At 40.3% G+C, this 14,714-nt stretch overlaps 1 protein-coding gene across 3 annotated transcripts in view; it reads left to right on the top strand.

Moving 5' to 3' along the window:
- Positions 1 to 13,699, top strand: part of STOX2 (storkhead box 2) — a 74,752-nt gene extending 61,053 nt beyond the window's left edge. For all 3 annotated transcript variants that reach the window (XM_075149270.1, XM_075149271.1, XM_075149272.1), the window contains 2 exons: positions 1,144 to 3,409; positions 7,947 to 13,699. In XM_075149270.1, the coding sequence (XP_075005371.1) occupies positions 1,144 to 3,409; positions 7,947 to 8,142 (2,462 nt within the window). In that variant the 3' untranslated portion in view covers positions 8,143 to 13,699. The remainder of the gene's footprint in view (positions 1 to 1,143; positions 3,410 to 7,946) is intronic.
- Positions 13,700 to 14,714: the final 1,015 nt, after the last annotated feature.

Below are 14,714 nucleotides of genomic sequence, written 5' to 3'. Positions count from 1 at the left end.
GGAAAAAATTTCTCTAGTTCTAAAAATGTAAACCGGGTCAGTACCCAACATTAAGTTAAAATTAAAATGCATTTTAGTTCAACAAAATTTATTGATTGAAGATAACTTTTTCTACTGAAAATTTTGAAGGATTTTTATTTCTTATTCAGCATAAACAGATTTTTTTTTTAAACTAACTTGTGAACTAAATCTCTTGTTTCCTTAGCTCTAAATGGAACTTATTCCTATGCACAGCATGTTGGCTTGGTATTTTATCTAATAAAGTGTTGAAGACTTGGTCCTGCACCACTGAACCCAGCAGGAGTACTGGTAGTGGGAAGGACCAGGAAGGACCAGGCTCACAATGCCAAGTCTATCATGTGGCTAATGTGGCATTGATGCAGGATTGTCATACTTGTCCCTCTCTCAGTATGTGATACATGCGCTTAGGTAGTGTCCCTCACATCTCACATGAAAGGCAGGGAACTCTGAGAAGCAAATTTTTAGGAGCTAAATCTGTAACTTCTAGCATAGTGGAAAAGTCTTGTTTGGGTACGAAGAACTGTATCATTCAAGGGGTGTCTTTTCTGGAGCAGCTGATGTAGTTGAAACGTTTTAATGGGAGAGCAAGTCAGTTCAATCAAGTTTGTGATAAAGGGGCAGTTTGGGGGAATGCTTTTTTTTCTGCGTAGTATTCTTCTGTGGAAAAACAACTTAGGCATCCAAAGTAACAAAGAACCACTGTTTTATACATGGCTGGGCATTAAAATAAATAGTTCTGATGAATTGGGATATAAATATTTAGTTGGAAGAAGAAAAGAAGTGAAATGTTTCCCCTGACACCCTTTGATTTCCAGTGATTCCATTTTGTAGCTTAAGGTCACCTGCGCAATGGAAATGACTAGAAGTTCTCTTTTTTTTTTTTAACATCCCATTAATGGCCTCCTCTCTATTTAATTAATAATTGATCTGTCTGAAGTGTAGGAGATAAGAGGAAAAACAAACAGACAAGAGAATGCCTAATGAAGTGCTTTACTGGAGTTGTTTGTTCAGCACATTCCAGCTTACACATTGGAAAAAACAGCTTATTGTTGGGGAGGGGGGAGCCAGAGAGTCCTGCACGGTTTTATGCACTCCCTGATATGTGTTCACTATCATTTCTAGGAGTTCCAACACCCAGTCCAGAAATCCTTCGACATACCTTGAATATGCTTGTACGGGAGAGGAAAATATACCCAACTCCGGATGGTTATTTCATTGTAACCCCGCAGACTTACTTTATAACACCATCTCTCATAAGAACTAACAGTAAATGGTACCATTTGGATGAGAGGATACCTGACAGGTCTCAATGTACCTCTCCGCAACAAGGAACTATAACTCCCTCCACCTCGGGATGCGTCAGGGACCGAACACTACCCAAAAACCACTGCGACTCCTGCCATTGTTGCAGAGAAGACATGCACAGCATGCATGCATCTACCCTACAGAGGAAATCAGCAAAAGACTGTAAAGACTCATACTGTCCTCCTTCATTATGTCAGGTCCCACCTACTGAGAAAAGTAAAAGTACTGTCAATTTTTCTTATAAAGCAGAGACACTCACAAAGCCTAAGGATGTAGAAAAGCAGTCTAAGAAATTTGGACTCAAATTATTCCGCTTAAGTTTTAAGAAGGACAAGACAAAACAGTTGGCAAATTTCTCTGCCCAGTTTCCTCCAGAGGAGTGGCCGCTAAGGGACGAGGACACCCCTACCACTATACCTAGAGAGGTAGAAATGGAGATTATCAGGCGCATTAACCCAGACTTGACTGTGGAAAATGTCATGAGGCACACTGCACTAATGAAGAAACTTGAAGAAGAAAAAGCTCAACGAAGCAAAGCAGGATCTTCAGCTCACCACAGTGGACGAAGTAAAAAGAGCAGGAATCACAGAAAGTCTCATGGGAAATCGAGGTCACACAGCAAGACTCGGGTGTCCAAAGGAGACCCATCAGATGGCTCTCATTTGGATATACCTGCTGAAAGGGAGTATGAGTTCTATGATCCCTTGACTAGATCCCCACGGGAAGGCTGTTTTATAATAGAACACAAGGGAGATAATTTTATAATGCACAGCAATCCTAACATGATCGAATCTCACTTCCCCATGACACCAGAGTGGGACGTGTCTGGTGAGCTGGCCAAAAGAAGAACTGAAATGCCTTTCCCTGAACCTTCCAGGGGAAGCTCCCACTCCAAGGTCCATCGGAGCCACAGCCATACACAGGATAGAAGATCGAGGAATGAGCGGTCCAGTAAGGCTAAAGAAAGGTCTAGATCCATGGATAACTCCAAGGGACCTCTGGGCTCAGCTACTTTAGGCACACCTGAAGATATAGGTGAAGGCTGTAGCCCAGATGACCAAACAACTAGCCAAACTTATATTGATGATAGTACCTTAAGGCCATCTCAGTCGCTCAGTCATCAAAGGGCTCTGATTTCATCTGCAAGCTACAAAGAGACTTGCATCCCTGAAATAGCTAGTGGCAGTGTAGAAACCCCCAGTTCTTGTAGCCTATTGGAACAAAGCAAGCCTACAGAGAATTTGCCATCGTATAGCGAGCTCAACTCCTGCACAACAAAATCTGCAGTTGATGACTATTTTCAGTGCAACACATCCAGTGAGACTGTGCTTACTGCTCCGTCACCACTGGGAAAGAATAAAGAAGATCATGACACACTGACAGGGACAGATGGGCTCAAAAAAATAACTCCCGCAGAAAGACAGTCTCAACATATTGCTAGGGAACCCGGGGTGCACAAGGAGGAGTCCCCAAAGGGCCCAAGCAGTGGTTCAGCAGTTGCTGGCCAAACTCCAGAGGTGATCACAAATGGGCGGCTGGTTCAACACCATAGCGCTGAATCAAGCAGCCTTGATAAAAGGAAAGAAATATTTAGCAAGGATACACTCTTTAAACCTCTGCACAACACCCTTTCTGTGAATAGTTACCATAAGTCTAGCACACCCCTGCTAAAGCCCCATCAAAAGACCCCCTCTGACACATTACCAGTCAGATGTGAGAAACTTGAACAAGCGATAGTAACCTCAGTCACACAAGTCATGCCGGTTTCACAGAGACAGCAAGAGACAACTGGGAACCAGGAGGCCTCCTTTGACTACTACAACGTATCTGATGATGACGACTCAGAGGAAGGAACCAACAAAAATGCTGAGGAAGAAAAGAACAGGGATGATGTCGGCACGATGCAGTGGCTCCTAGAGAGAGAAAAGGAGAGGGATCTGCAGCGAAAGTTTGAGAAGAATCTTACTCTTCTCACCCCGAAGGAAACAGAAAATAGCAACAACCAGAGAGCCACCCACTCAGCCCGTCTGGACAGCATGGACAGCAGCAGCATTACTGTGGACAGCGGGTTCAACTCTCCACGGTAGGACTGTCACATTCATTGCAGCTTTACAGACTAGAAAGTTCCGTTTTTAGTTATATGTGTGTGTGATATTGGTGACAGAACGTAGGGCTGTATTAAACAATTTCACACGTTTTCAGACTGTTTTCTACAGCTCTGGAATCTGCTATTCAGATATGTGGGTTTCCCACCATATCGTAAGCAACCAATGGCCATTTGCAGCATTGACTCTGTATTAGTTCGTTTTCTGTTTGCTGAAAACTTCCCTGTATCCTTTTTTTTTCTGTATTAAACTTGTGTTTGCATTTAGAATAGAAGGGATGAGCTCCTGCATACTCCCCTGTTCCCTTCCCTCTAAGATACCATCCACAAGACTGATTGGAAGACTAGACATGACTAGGTGCCATAATCTTTGGCTCAGACAAAAAAAAACCCAAGCATGATGATTGTTTTGGGTTTGGGCTTTTTTGTTTGTTTTCTTCAAAAATTTTGGAAGTGTATCTATTGCCGTTCCAAACTGGTGAGACTGGAACAGCTGCTGAAAGTGCTCATGCTATTTGAACTTCAGAGGTGACCCAGCGCTGCATCAGCAGAGAGAGAGGAGCCTTGCCTAAGGTACTTGGGAAAAGAGTCCAGACGTTTATGTGTGGTGGTGCTGGTTAGTCATTTCCATTCCAGGGATCTCAGACACTATGGAAGTCTCAGTGTGCTAGGAGTCTTGCAGGCATAGGGAGGAGAGAGTTGCTGGTGTGTTCCCTGCCCTGAAGATTTCACAAGCTCATTTCCAGGTTAAGAATCCTTCACGTGAGCCGCCTTCCTTCTCTCTCTGGCCTCTGAGAGTCCTAGGTCCCCACTGGAATGCAGCTTGCTTGGTTTTGTTTGCCCTGGATAGCAACCCATCAGAGTTCAGAACAATGACTCTAAGAACACAGAAATAATTTACAATGGTAGTTCTCTTATAGCATCTTACTTAAGCTTAAATTATTTATTGCCTGTGTTTAAAAATAAAACCTCCAAGACTGGATTTGTATTAGGTGAAAGAAAATGGTTTTCGGTTTTTTTGTTGTTGTTTTTTCCCCCCTGTAAAAGGTGTTCTTATTCCTCAGAATTACGTATTTTTTTAAATCTATAGCAAAGGCTCTCAGAAAGGCATGTGAAGGATTTCCTGCTTCTACACAGGACTAAATTTCATTTTCAGTTAAAATAATGTCACTCTGGAATAAATTCCTTTGGAATTGATGGCTACTCCCACTTGATGTTAATGACAAGGCAGCAATTATTGGGCCTGCTGCAGCATGCAGTGATCATCAAACTAGAGCCGGCTTTTAATATATGTATAATTTTTCTGAGTAAAAAATTTGAAAAATAATTTGAGTAAATTGTACCACTTACACTGAGTCCAGCTTAAAAAAGAAACTTAAGAAGGTTTTGAATTTGTTCCTGTTTTTGATTGTCCTGCAGATACTTGGCATCTTTCTCACATACAACTGTTGTATGAGGCTATTTGCACTGTTATTTTTTACATGTAATCTCTTCTTTTAGTTGAAGTGCTATACTTGCAGTCAGTTTTTGTGGGGGAGTATATGGTGGTGTTTGCTTCTTGCGCAGCCTGTCTCACTCCACAGAGTGCATTTCATCTCCAGGATAGGATGTCGACTGGATAAAAATCAGTTCTTAGGCTACTATTTTGCTAGCTGTATGCTAGCTGAATATCAAGTTTCTGGTTAATGCAAAGGCAGACATTTCCTTCCCTAATTATGTACACAAAAGTTAAAATTTCTGTTGATGTTGATCTTAAACTTAGCTAGCAAGAGAACAGAACATGGCGAGCATACTGGGGTTAGGGCTGCTATACCACTTTGTTTAGATCAAAAGGGAAATAGATAAGCAGCTTTTAATAACGATTGTGTTCCACACATCCCTTTTTTTTATTTTACTGTTTACTTATTAACAAATGTCTTTTTTCTGGCAAGACCACATAAAGGAAGCTTTTAAAAAAAGAAAAAAAAGAGAAAAGAAAATTGAAAAAAAAGCAACATACTGTAGGGGTTTGTAAGACCAGCGTATAGTCTCAATATTTCAAAGGCTCTTTTATGAGCTTTGCATCAAGATGATTAAATTGGATGATTTTGCTGAGTTTTGGTCACTCCTCTGTATAAGTCTCTAAAAATAAATTGAGCTGAGGGTGAATTCAGCCCTTTGGCTATGATTACCATGCTGTTATTACTTTCCTACCTTATAAGAAAAAATGTACTCCACAGCCCTTTTCCAGGCAATACAAAAAAGCCATCCAGCATCCATCTGGTAAGATTCATCTAGATCTGACAGTGTCCATTAGCAGATGCCTTGGGAAGAGTATAAGAACAGGACGTGCATGTAGTGATATTCCTCAGGTATACTCTTCTAGCCTCCACTGATGCTGTAACTCTCGACTTCCTGAGGTGTGGTGGTATCTCTTCATTTAAACTGAAGTGTGCAGTGTTGCTTGGGGAATCAAAATTACCAATTCTACACTGTGAGAGAACAAGTGTATTTTTAAAGTGTGGCAAATTGAAAAAAGGGGTGTTTAAAAAAAACCCAGTATGTAGTTGAAGAGATTTGCAATGGTCATTTGACTTCAAAAGTATTTTGTGTGCGAAATCCGTGAACATATCACCATTGGGAAAACAGCCTCACAGTATTTTGTTCATTGCTTTTATGCGAGTTGTGTATAGTAAATGTCAATATTAATTTTATTCCTCTATTTTTAGAGCTCATATAATACTGCTGCTCTTTTGTCACCTAAAGAAAGAGCTAATTTTGACATTACTCTGCATGCAAAATTCTCACTGCAGTCTTTGTGTATACGTGTTGTAATGGTCAGTTTGTAATATCAGAATTGAAAATGTTTGAAGATCTGGAATTGGTGGTCCCATAAAGAATGATACAATACTGAATGATCTCTGAAAAACAAAGGTTGCATCTATGTTCATTAAAAAGCAGAGGGAGAGGAATCAAAACATGAGCAACAGAAGTGCACCATACGTCATTGCAGCTCACAGAGATCTCTTACTATGTGTGTCACTCGTCATAGCTGTTTGGGACTACTGACAATAAGGCAATAATTGGCAGAAGACGATCAGTACCGTTTTGATAAATTTAAAAGATCTACGGGACTTTTCCTAAAAGCATCATTGATTTTCCAGATTCAGTCAGTTTAAGATGATTTAAATCTGCCCTACAACTAGACAAGGTGTTTCTTCCTTCCCCCGTGCCATGCACTAACACATTTCTCCCCTGCCACATCCAAAGCTGTGCATTCCTACTCTTCCCCTGATGCTAGCACTAATCTTTTTTTTTTTTTTTCTTAGGGCTAGTATTTAACTGAGAGCGGTCCCTGATCTGGCTGGCTGCAAGGCTCAGCATCAGGGAAGCAGCAGGAACATGTGGCAGGGTCAGGTCCACACAAGGCAGGCAAGAGCTGCCCCTTTCAGTAGCAGGTAAATTTAGGTTGACTTTAAACTGACTACTCTGTTGTTAGTATCTCTGTTTCTAGTGCTTATTTAACAAACCATTCAGTCCTCTAAATATACTCTGTAAACATCTCCATAGCAAGTGGTGATGTCATTTTGCAAAGAAGTAGGGATATAGGTGAAGGATACATAACCAGGGACCACATGGCTATTTGGAAATCAAATCTCTCTCTGCACAGAAACACATTATTTGGAGATCAAAAATTGTTAAGAGCAGAAAGAGAACAAAAAGAGTAGCAGTGGTAAAACTAGCCTTAGCATATCTTGGCCGAGTTTTTTAAAAGCTGTAGACTAAAATACAGGCTCCTCTGCATTCATAATTAGGTCTATCAGTCAAAGGCTTAGTCTTTAAAAGTGCTGTGTCCTGTCACTCCCATGGATAAACAATATGTTAGAACTAAAGGAACATTGCCCATTTTATGAATGAAATAGCAGCACTAGTTGTTGTTTAGGGCATGATCACAGACCATGCAGTTAAAATTTCTCAGTGTCTTGTAAGTTGCAATTGTCTCAGCTGCAAAGCAAAATTGAAGTGTTGTGTTTAGAACAGAAGCATTGTGGGTTTAATGTAAAGCAGCATTTTTAGTTAATATTTTGTGTACAAAGACATAGGTACGAAGCTGTGACATACACGATTACCCTCCTAGCTCTGCCTAGTCACAGAGCTGATTTGAAGAAGTTACTTTGTGCAGAAATGCACCAGTCAGGAAAGAAAATTAATATGTTCCACATGCAAGATGGAAGCTATTTCCTTGGGTGAAAAATCCACATGCTTGATACTGGTTCAGCTTACAGTTTGTGCGACAGCTTCAGCTCTGCTTAGTGGTATACCTGTGTTACAGTATGATGACTGCTGCTGAGTACCTCTGGAACCCGTTTTGGAGGAACATATGTGTACCGTCAAAATGAGGTGGTTCATTGATGTGACATTACATGCAAACACAGGATGCCTATTATAAAACACTCTATTCTCCTTTCCTGTCTGGTCGATAGATATATAGGCATGTCATATATGAGTGTGTATATATATTTCTTTTCCATTCTAGTACTCGTGAGAGCCTGGCATCCAACACTTCAAGTATTGTTGAAAGCAACAGACGTCAGAACCCTGCTCTGAGCCCTGCACATGGTGGCGCAGGCCCAACGTTCAACTTCCGAGCCACTGCAGACCCGCCAACAAGTGAAGCTGAGAAACTGCAGAAACCTGCTAACTGCCTGCAAGCTTCTGTCACTAGTGTCTGATAGTCATCCTGCCTCAGATCTTCTGTCTCATCCTGTACAGCAAAGTTTACGACACTGGGACTGATGTTTACATCTTTGGGGAAAATAAAAAAAGCATCTCAACCACAGTTTTAGTGTTTACTTAAACTGTGCTGCTATGTAGACTAGGGGCAACAAAGAAATCTTTATTTCAAGGTATTGCTTTTCACATTTGCGGCTCTGTAGCAACAGAATAGCAGTAGGGATAATATGTACACTTTTTGCTTCACTTAATTGTAACTGAGCACATATATGAAAGTCTAGACACTGTAAGTGTAATCTGCATTTTCAATGTCCATGCAGTTGCCAACTTCATTTAAAAAAAATGCCACAGATGTGTGATGCCCCCAGTCAGAGGCTAAACTCTGCTGCAGAGTTGATCGTTTTTTACTTCAAAAACTGAGCCACTGCTGAAAGTAACCAGCCAGGATCACCATGAGGAAAAACAATGCCAAACATGACAAGTGATGACCTCAGCTCTATCTGTGAATTACTAATACTAATCAGTCATTTTCACTGTGCATTTTTGTGACACAATTTTGCAAATACCCGTTTAAGCGAGTAAAAAGACATTTGGGTTTTGGTTTGGTTTGGTTTTTTTAAGTATGGAGGGTGGGAAGGGAGATGGCTTCTCCCGTTGTGTTTCAAAAGTGTGAGAGATGTTTACGTACTGAAGCTTGATACTTGACCTTCCATAGTCACAGATGAGGAGGTGGGCCTTTGCGTAGAGGGGGAAATGGGAAGGAAGGGAAAGTTATAACTGTTATGGAGCCACAGTGTGGAGTGACACAAAATATAACAAATGTCTTCAGTATAAATCAAGTATTTAAAAAAAGATAATCTAATTCTTGTGTCACTTCTGGTATTGCAACTTGCCATTAATATAGGAATCAGAATAACTAATTTCTTGGAACAAAAATATTCTTTATGATATAAATGACAAGTATGGCCTGAAGAATTGATTTCTTTCTAGTGGAAGGACATAAATCTATTTTATGTAGCTTATTAAATAGAGTGCCTAAATTAGGCTATTAAAAATAGCATACATTGTAGTGATTATCAGAGAACAAAATTTAGAGAATTATAAACTTCTGGCCTTTTTATTCAGTGGATGTTATTTGCAATTTAGCATTTTATGGACATGTCTAGTTTCTAGAAATTAAATGTGTCCACATGGTTGGCGGTAGAAATCTGAATTCTGTAGGTATGGTATATCCTAATTGCTCTCCCCTAAACTGTTACTCCAAAGTAATTAGTACTATGCTAATTACTGCGGAGTATCTTCTATGGATAGTTAAACTCCAAGAGTAATTTTTAGGTATAGGGTCACATTCTGCTCTGTTACTCATGCAACCTGGTAATGCAACAAACTGACTTCAAATTTAAGTTTTTTTAATCAGAACAGACGAATTGATGAAAGAATAACAAAAATACTAAAATGTTCAACAGCCCAAGGTGTTGCATAGAAAAAGAACGTTTACATTGTCTAGCTCTTGTAGTACACAGTATGAAACCCAACTGTACATACTAAAACCCAGTATTTTCATCAGGTTCTGGTGACATGTATTACTCTGTACACAAAGTCATTTGAGCTTCACTCATGTTCTCTATTGTCATCAGAAGTCTTTACTGAAGATTCAGCCTTATGTTACACAGTTGGATATAGTTCATTTACTTACAAAACGGCTTCCTAACTCTGGACACAATAGGTTTCCAGTTCTGTCAAGAACACCCAGTCAACGCACAGGTCTGTTTTCCTTGGTTTCAGTGTATAATTTCCATTTCATAGGAGCAATAAGACCTTTCAGTGCACATAAAGGAAATTATTGTGCTTTTGGTTGGTTATCAAAGTCACTTGGCCTTTAGCCTTCTGCCTTATCATACCTTCCAAGATGTGCTCTAATTACCATATAATGCTTTGCATGACGCATCTTATTATTCAATATGTAACTCCAGCCGTACTTATTCCATGCGAACTGTAGAGTCAGAGTTTTTGTGGGGAATTGTCATATACTATGCAGTGGCTGACTGTGATTTTGTTTCTGAGACGAGCTCTGACATCAGTAGTATGTATCAATTCAGTAAATAAAAATGTCGAAACGATAAAAAAATTTACAGTGATGATCTGAAGTACTAATGGCAGTATTAAAATGTGAACAACAAAAATTTCACCTTTGGGGGAAATACTTGTTTGTCATAAACTAATCAGAATTTTTGCAGGCAGCTGGTTGTACAGAAGACATAATTCCAACAAAATACAATAGTACATACCTGTAAACTGTATATTATCTCCTAAAGTTCCCAGAGACCAGCAGACAACATAAATGTCATATTAATGTTGACATGGCATTGTACCAATATTAATGTGACTCTTGGAATATGGAATGTAAACAGAAGTTTCAAATAGAAACGTTCTAATCTTGAATTCTTTTTTTTTTTTCCTTTTAAAATCAACAATGGAATATAAGGAAATTCCATCTTGAGGTTCTGGTAACAAAACCACGAGAGTGGAGCTTGAGTGCTTTATGTCACCCTAATCCTTTGATGAAATCATAGCCTTGTATTACGTGGTTGCTTATCTATCATTCTTCTTCTAATGTATCAATTTAAAGGTTTACAGAGTTAGATTAGGTTGAATCTGTGTTGTGTTCAACTGTAAAGGGTCAACACAAATCTGTCGGCATTTTGCACACTTAATATGTATTATTATAATACAACATGTTACTTTTATGGTAATTTTTTTTACACATATAACTACCTCCATGAATTTGATGAAATGCAGCAACATGAAAAGTGTATTGTACAAAGCAAGGTTAAAAACTTGGAAGCATTAGGTCATGGCGTTCTCTTGTGTGTCAGTGCTTGTGTATGAAGTCATCATGTTTCCATTGCCACAATTTCGTTTTACAATATTAAAAATCTGGCTTTCAGATGAGTCACTTAAAGACTTTGACAAGGCTGCATAATTGGGTTAAGAGTGAAAGGGAGGCTGAAACCTTCCATCCTCTCCCCGGTTACTGCTAAAATTTCTGCCTGGTAGAACTTGAAAATGTATTTGCAATTTAGCAAATTAGGATCATCTACAGTCTGTGAAATATGATTGACGGTTTGGGGTTTAACAGAAGACACTCTGGGTATTTTCTTGGCAGCCTTCAAATACTTTGGGCCCTATTCTGCCTCCATCTTTGTCAACATATCAGGTCATAGTTTCTCTGAACTGGCAAGGGTGTTAAAACAGCTCTTCCTTTAACGGTACACACTCTGTTCTCTGGGTTGTGTGCATCTGAAACACTTGCTCCTATAGAAATTACCAACAGCCTTTAATTGACTTCGCTGGGAGCAGTATTAGGGTCCCTACTCGAGGTATGTGCCTATTGTTCAAAGAACATGGGCGAGTTTCCAAGAAAAATGAAGCTGGCTTTTGAAAAGTAGCCAGCTGCAACAAGCCACCTTTCAAGAGGGAAGAAAGAAAGATTTTTCCAAAAACCAAAGGAAGAAGGTGGCAGTTGAACCTAAACAGATCACATTTATATACAAATCCCAATTTATGAACACCTCTTTCAGCAAACCTAGTACCATTATCCTGATGCAAATTAATACACAATCATCAGTTCAGCTAATTTTGCTGGTTTAAGTATTTCAGTTAAAAATCATAAGAAATCATTAGCCTTTTGACTCTTCGCACCGCTGTAAAATGTCCGTAATACGCAAAACAACGTTCACTCAACTTTAAAATGTGTTGGAAAACAAATATTTTAATGAAAACCATGGCCTAAGTGCTTGCCAGCAGTAGTCGTTTTTAGAAAAGAGAACAAGCAAACCAGTATTCGGAGGCCATCACAAACACAGATAACACTTTGCACTTAAATACGCCTTTTCGCCTGAGGGCCTCGAAGCACTTGGTACCAGCGCAGCCTCGCCAGCCTGGGAGGTAGGCAGAGTTCTCTGACCCTCTTCTATGCCCAGGCACATTGGAAGAAACAAAGGCTGAGAGTCTGCGGGCTGATTTGTTAACCAGTTTCTTTCTTGAAGTCATTGGAATAAGTTTAATAGTTTACCAAAGTGTTTCATGTTTATACTCTGAAGTTACTCTTTTGATGCATTCGGTTGTGTTTAAGTAAGACAGAAACTACTTTGTGGTCCTGCAGAAACTCGTGGATTAGCAGTGCCAAAACCAATCGGTTTTCAGTCATATGAGTACTGCCAGGAGTGGTTTTAGAAACAGTTATTTTAATTAAAAATTTGTTTTTCAAACACGTTTCGCAGAGCTTTTCCTAACACGATTGTTCAAATTGTTGTGCTGAGAAATCAAATAGCACTCCTAATCTGGTGTCACACCCACAGTTTACAATTCTCTTTGCTCTTCTGAAGAAAACTGTACAGTATTAGAGAGAAATGTTCTATTTTTTACAAAATTCTTTAAAAAAAAAAAAGGTATATATCTAAAATGTTCCCCCCAGCATAAGTAAAGTGCATCGTTGCTGCATGAGAAGCATGCAGTGGACCCACCGAAAGCCAAGCTGGTGCTAGAAGAAAACGGGACTATCACGCTTCTTCCATAGCGGCGCTCTAAACGTTGGTTTCAGTTATGCGGGTGTAAATCTGGCGTAACCCCCCTGATCTCCCCGGACCTGACGGAGATGGGAATGGGTCGTTAACTCCATTGAAGCTCAGTTCTGAGCTGAGGGTTTCCATGTTCCACCCCCCCGCCCCAGACACTAAATGCCGAGAAGGAGCAGAAGGGCACAGGCGCGCGCCTGGCTCTGGAAGGGCAGCCTGGGTCGAATCCCTGGTGAACCGCACAGCCACCCAGCCGGGATGCTGCGACAGCCACCACGCGTTTCGCGCCTCGGAAGGGCGATTTTCAGTGCGGCACGCTGCCCTCGTGTTGTATAGCGGTTAGAGCCACCCAAAGGATACCCACCCAGAAGTATGAAAGGGCCCTTGGAGTAATTGGCACAGATGTTACTTTTGTATGTGGAGGAGACTTAAGTTTAAAGGGATCATAATTCTGCAGGTAATTTTCTGTGAGTGACTGAATGTGGCTGTTGCATTAGGTTTAAATGAGTTAATAAATGCAAGTGGGACTTACTGTATGTTAGAAGGGAGTTTTGCAGCCAAGACTGCCTTGTATAAATGTGTTTGCACTGAAAAAAAAATTTAAAAATTACTTGGTCTCTGGTTGCTGTAAAGGTCATCCAAGATGGATGTTCTGTTTATATTGTATAGTATTTCATATGAAATAATTACAGTTCATGAAATGTCTTCCCTAACGTTACTGATTTATAACAGCACATTTGTAACATGGTTTTTATTGTGTCAGTGTACCATATTGTAAATGATGATTACTTGTCATGCTTAGTATAATAATTTAAAGGAAAAAAAAAGGACAGGGATTTTTGTAAGTCTATATTTGAAAGTCCCTCCATATGGTAATATTGTGTTCATGTTGTTTATGTAGTGTTGTGTGGAATATCCATTTTGGATTGTGTTACTTTTTAAGATATTAAATAACATTTGGTTATATGTTTTAAGTGGATTCTTTGCACCCATCCGTGGTTTTTAGAGAAAGTACTTACATTTCCACTTAACATGCTGTTTCCCTCCCTCACTTAGGAAACCTTGCACAACAAACCAGAAATCTCAGAAAACTAAGGGTCATTACAGCTTGCTGAGCTCACGTATGCTTCATAAAAGGTCTGTGAGCCATTCTAGTAAGAGAGCGCAAGAGAGAAAATTCACTGATTTTGGAACATCGGTCTGGATTGGACGTAGAGGCGATGGGTGCGGAGGGAGCGTGATGCCCACTAAATGCCCAGCTGAGATGCACCCGAGCTCCAGAAAATGAGAAGTCCCTTAGGGCATCCTGATGCCAAGAGCAACAGGTGTCAGGTCCCTCTTTTCCTCTCCTCTCCATCCTCATGAGCCAAAGGAGGACCTGGCACACACCCAAGAGAAAGGGCTCTAGCAAGGAGTTTTTTCCACATTCTTCAAAAAAATTATTCGGTCTTTTTTCCACACTGTGACAGCAGCTGACTGGAAAGGCCCAAGTGGACAATGTAACATGCAGGGCCATTTTCCTGCCCTCTACCACCACTTGGAAGAAGGTTTTGAAGAGGTTTAGGCTCCAGGAGCTTTGCCAGAGTTTTGCCTTGAGAACTGCTGTTTGCCAAGGTCAGCTACGAGTATTTATGAGATTTACAAGATAAAAAACAAAGCACCATCTATTGGAAAGTAGGTGCTGTCCTAAGCACCTTGGCTTGTCGCCTGCTAGTGGCACGTACTACTACCATGCTATTTGTAGTCTCTGCTGGTTCCCCTTCACCATCTCCTCCCTTCGTAATCCATCACCTTGAAATTGTGAATTTTGAATTATAGGGGGAAAATAAAGCCAAAGTTTGGTTAGGGCTTTATGCTAGCACTGACCTAGTGCCTTGCACAGGCAGAGTCAATTTTGGGTGGTGGTCAGAGTCAGTATTGTTGGAGAAGTTTGCAAGCACTGTTTCCCCCTCACAGAGAGCTTTGTTTCTGTTTCTGTCCTGATGGTGGGCTCA

This window comes from Calonectris borealis, chromosome 4, assembly GCF_964195595.1.
Source record: "Calonectris borealis chromosome 4, bCalBor7.hap1.2, whole genome shotgun sequence".
In the NCBI taxonomy this organism is placed as follows: domain Eukaryota; kingdom Metazoa; phylum Chordata; class Aves; order Procellariiformes; family Procellariidae; genus Calonectris; species Calonectris borealis.
This window is presented reverse-complemented; position numbering and strand designations above follow the sequence as displayed.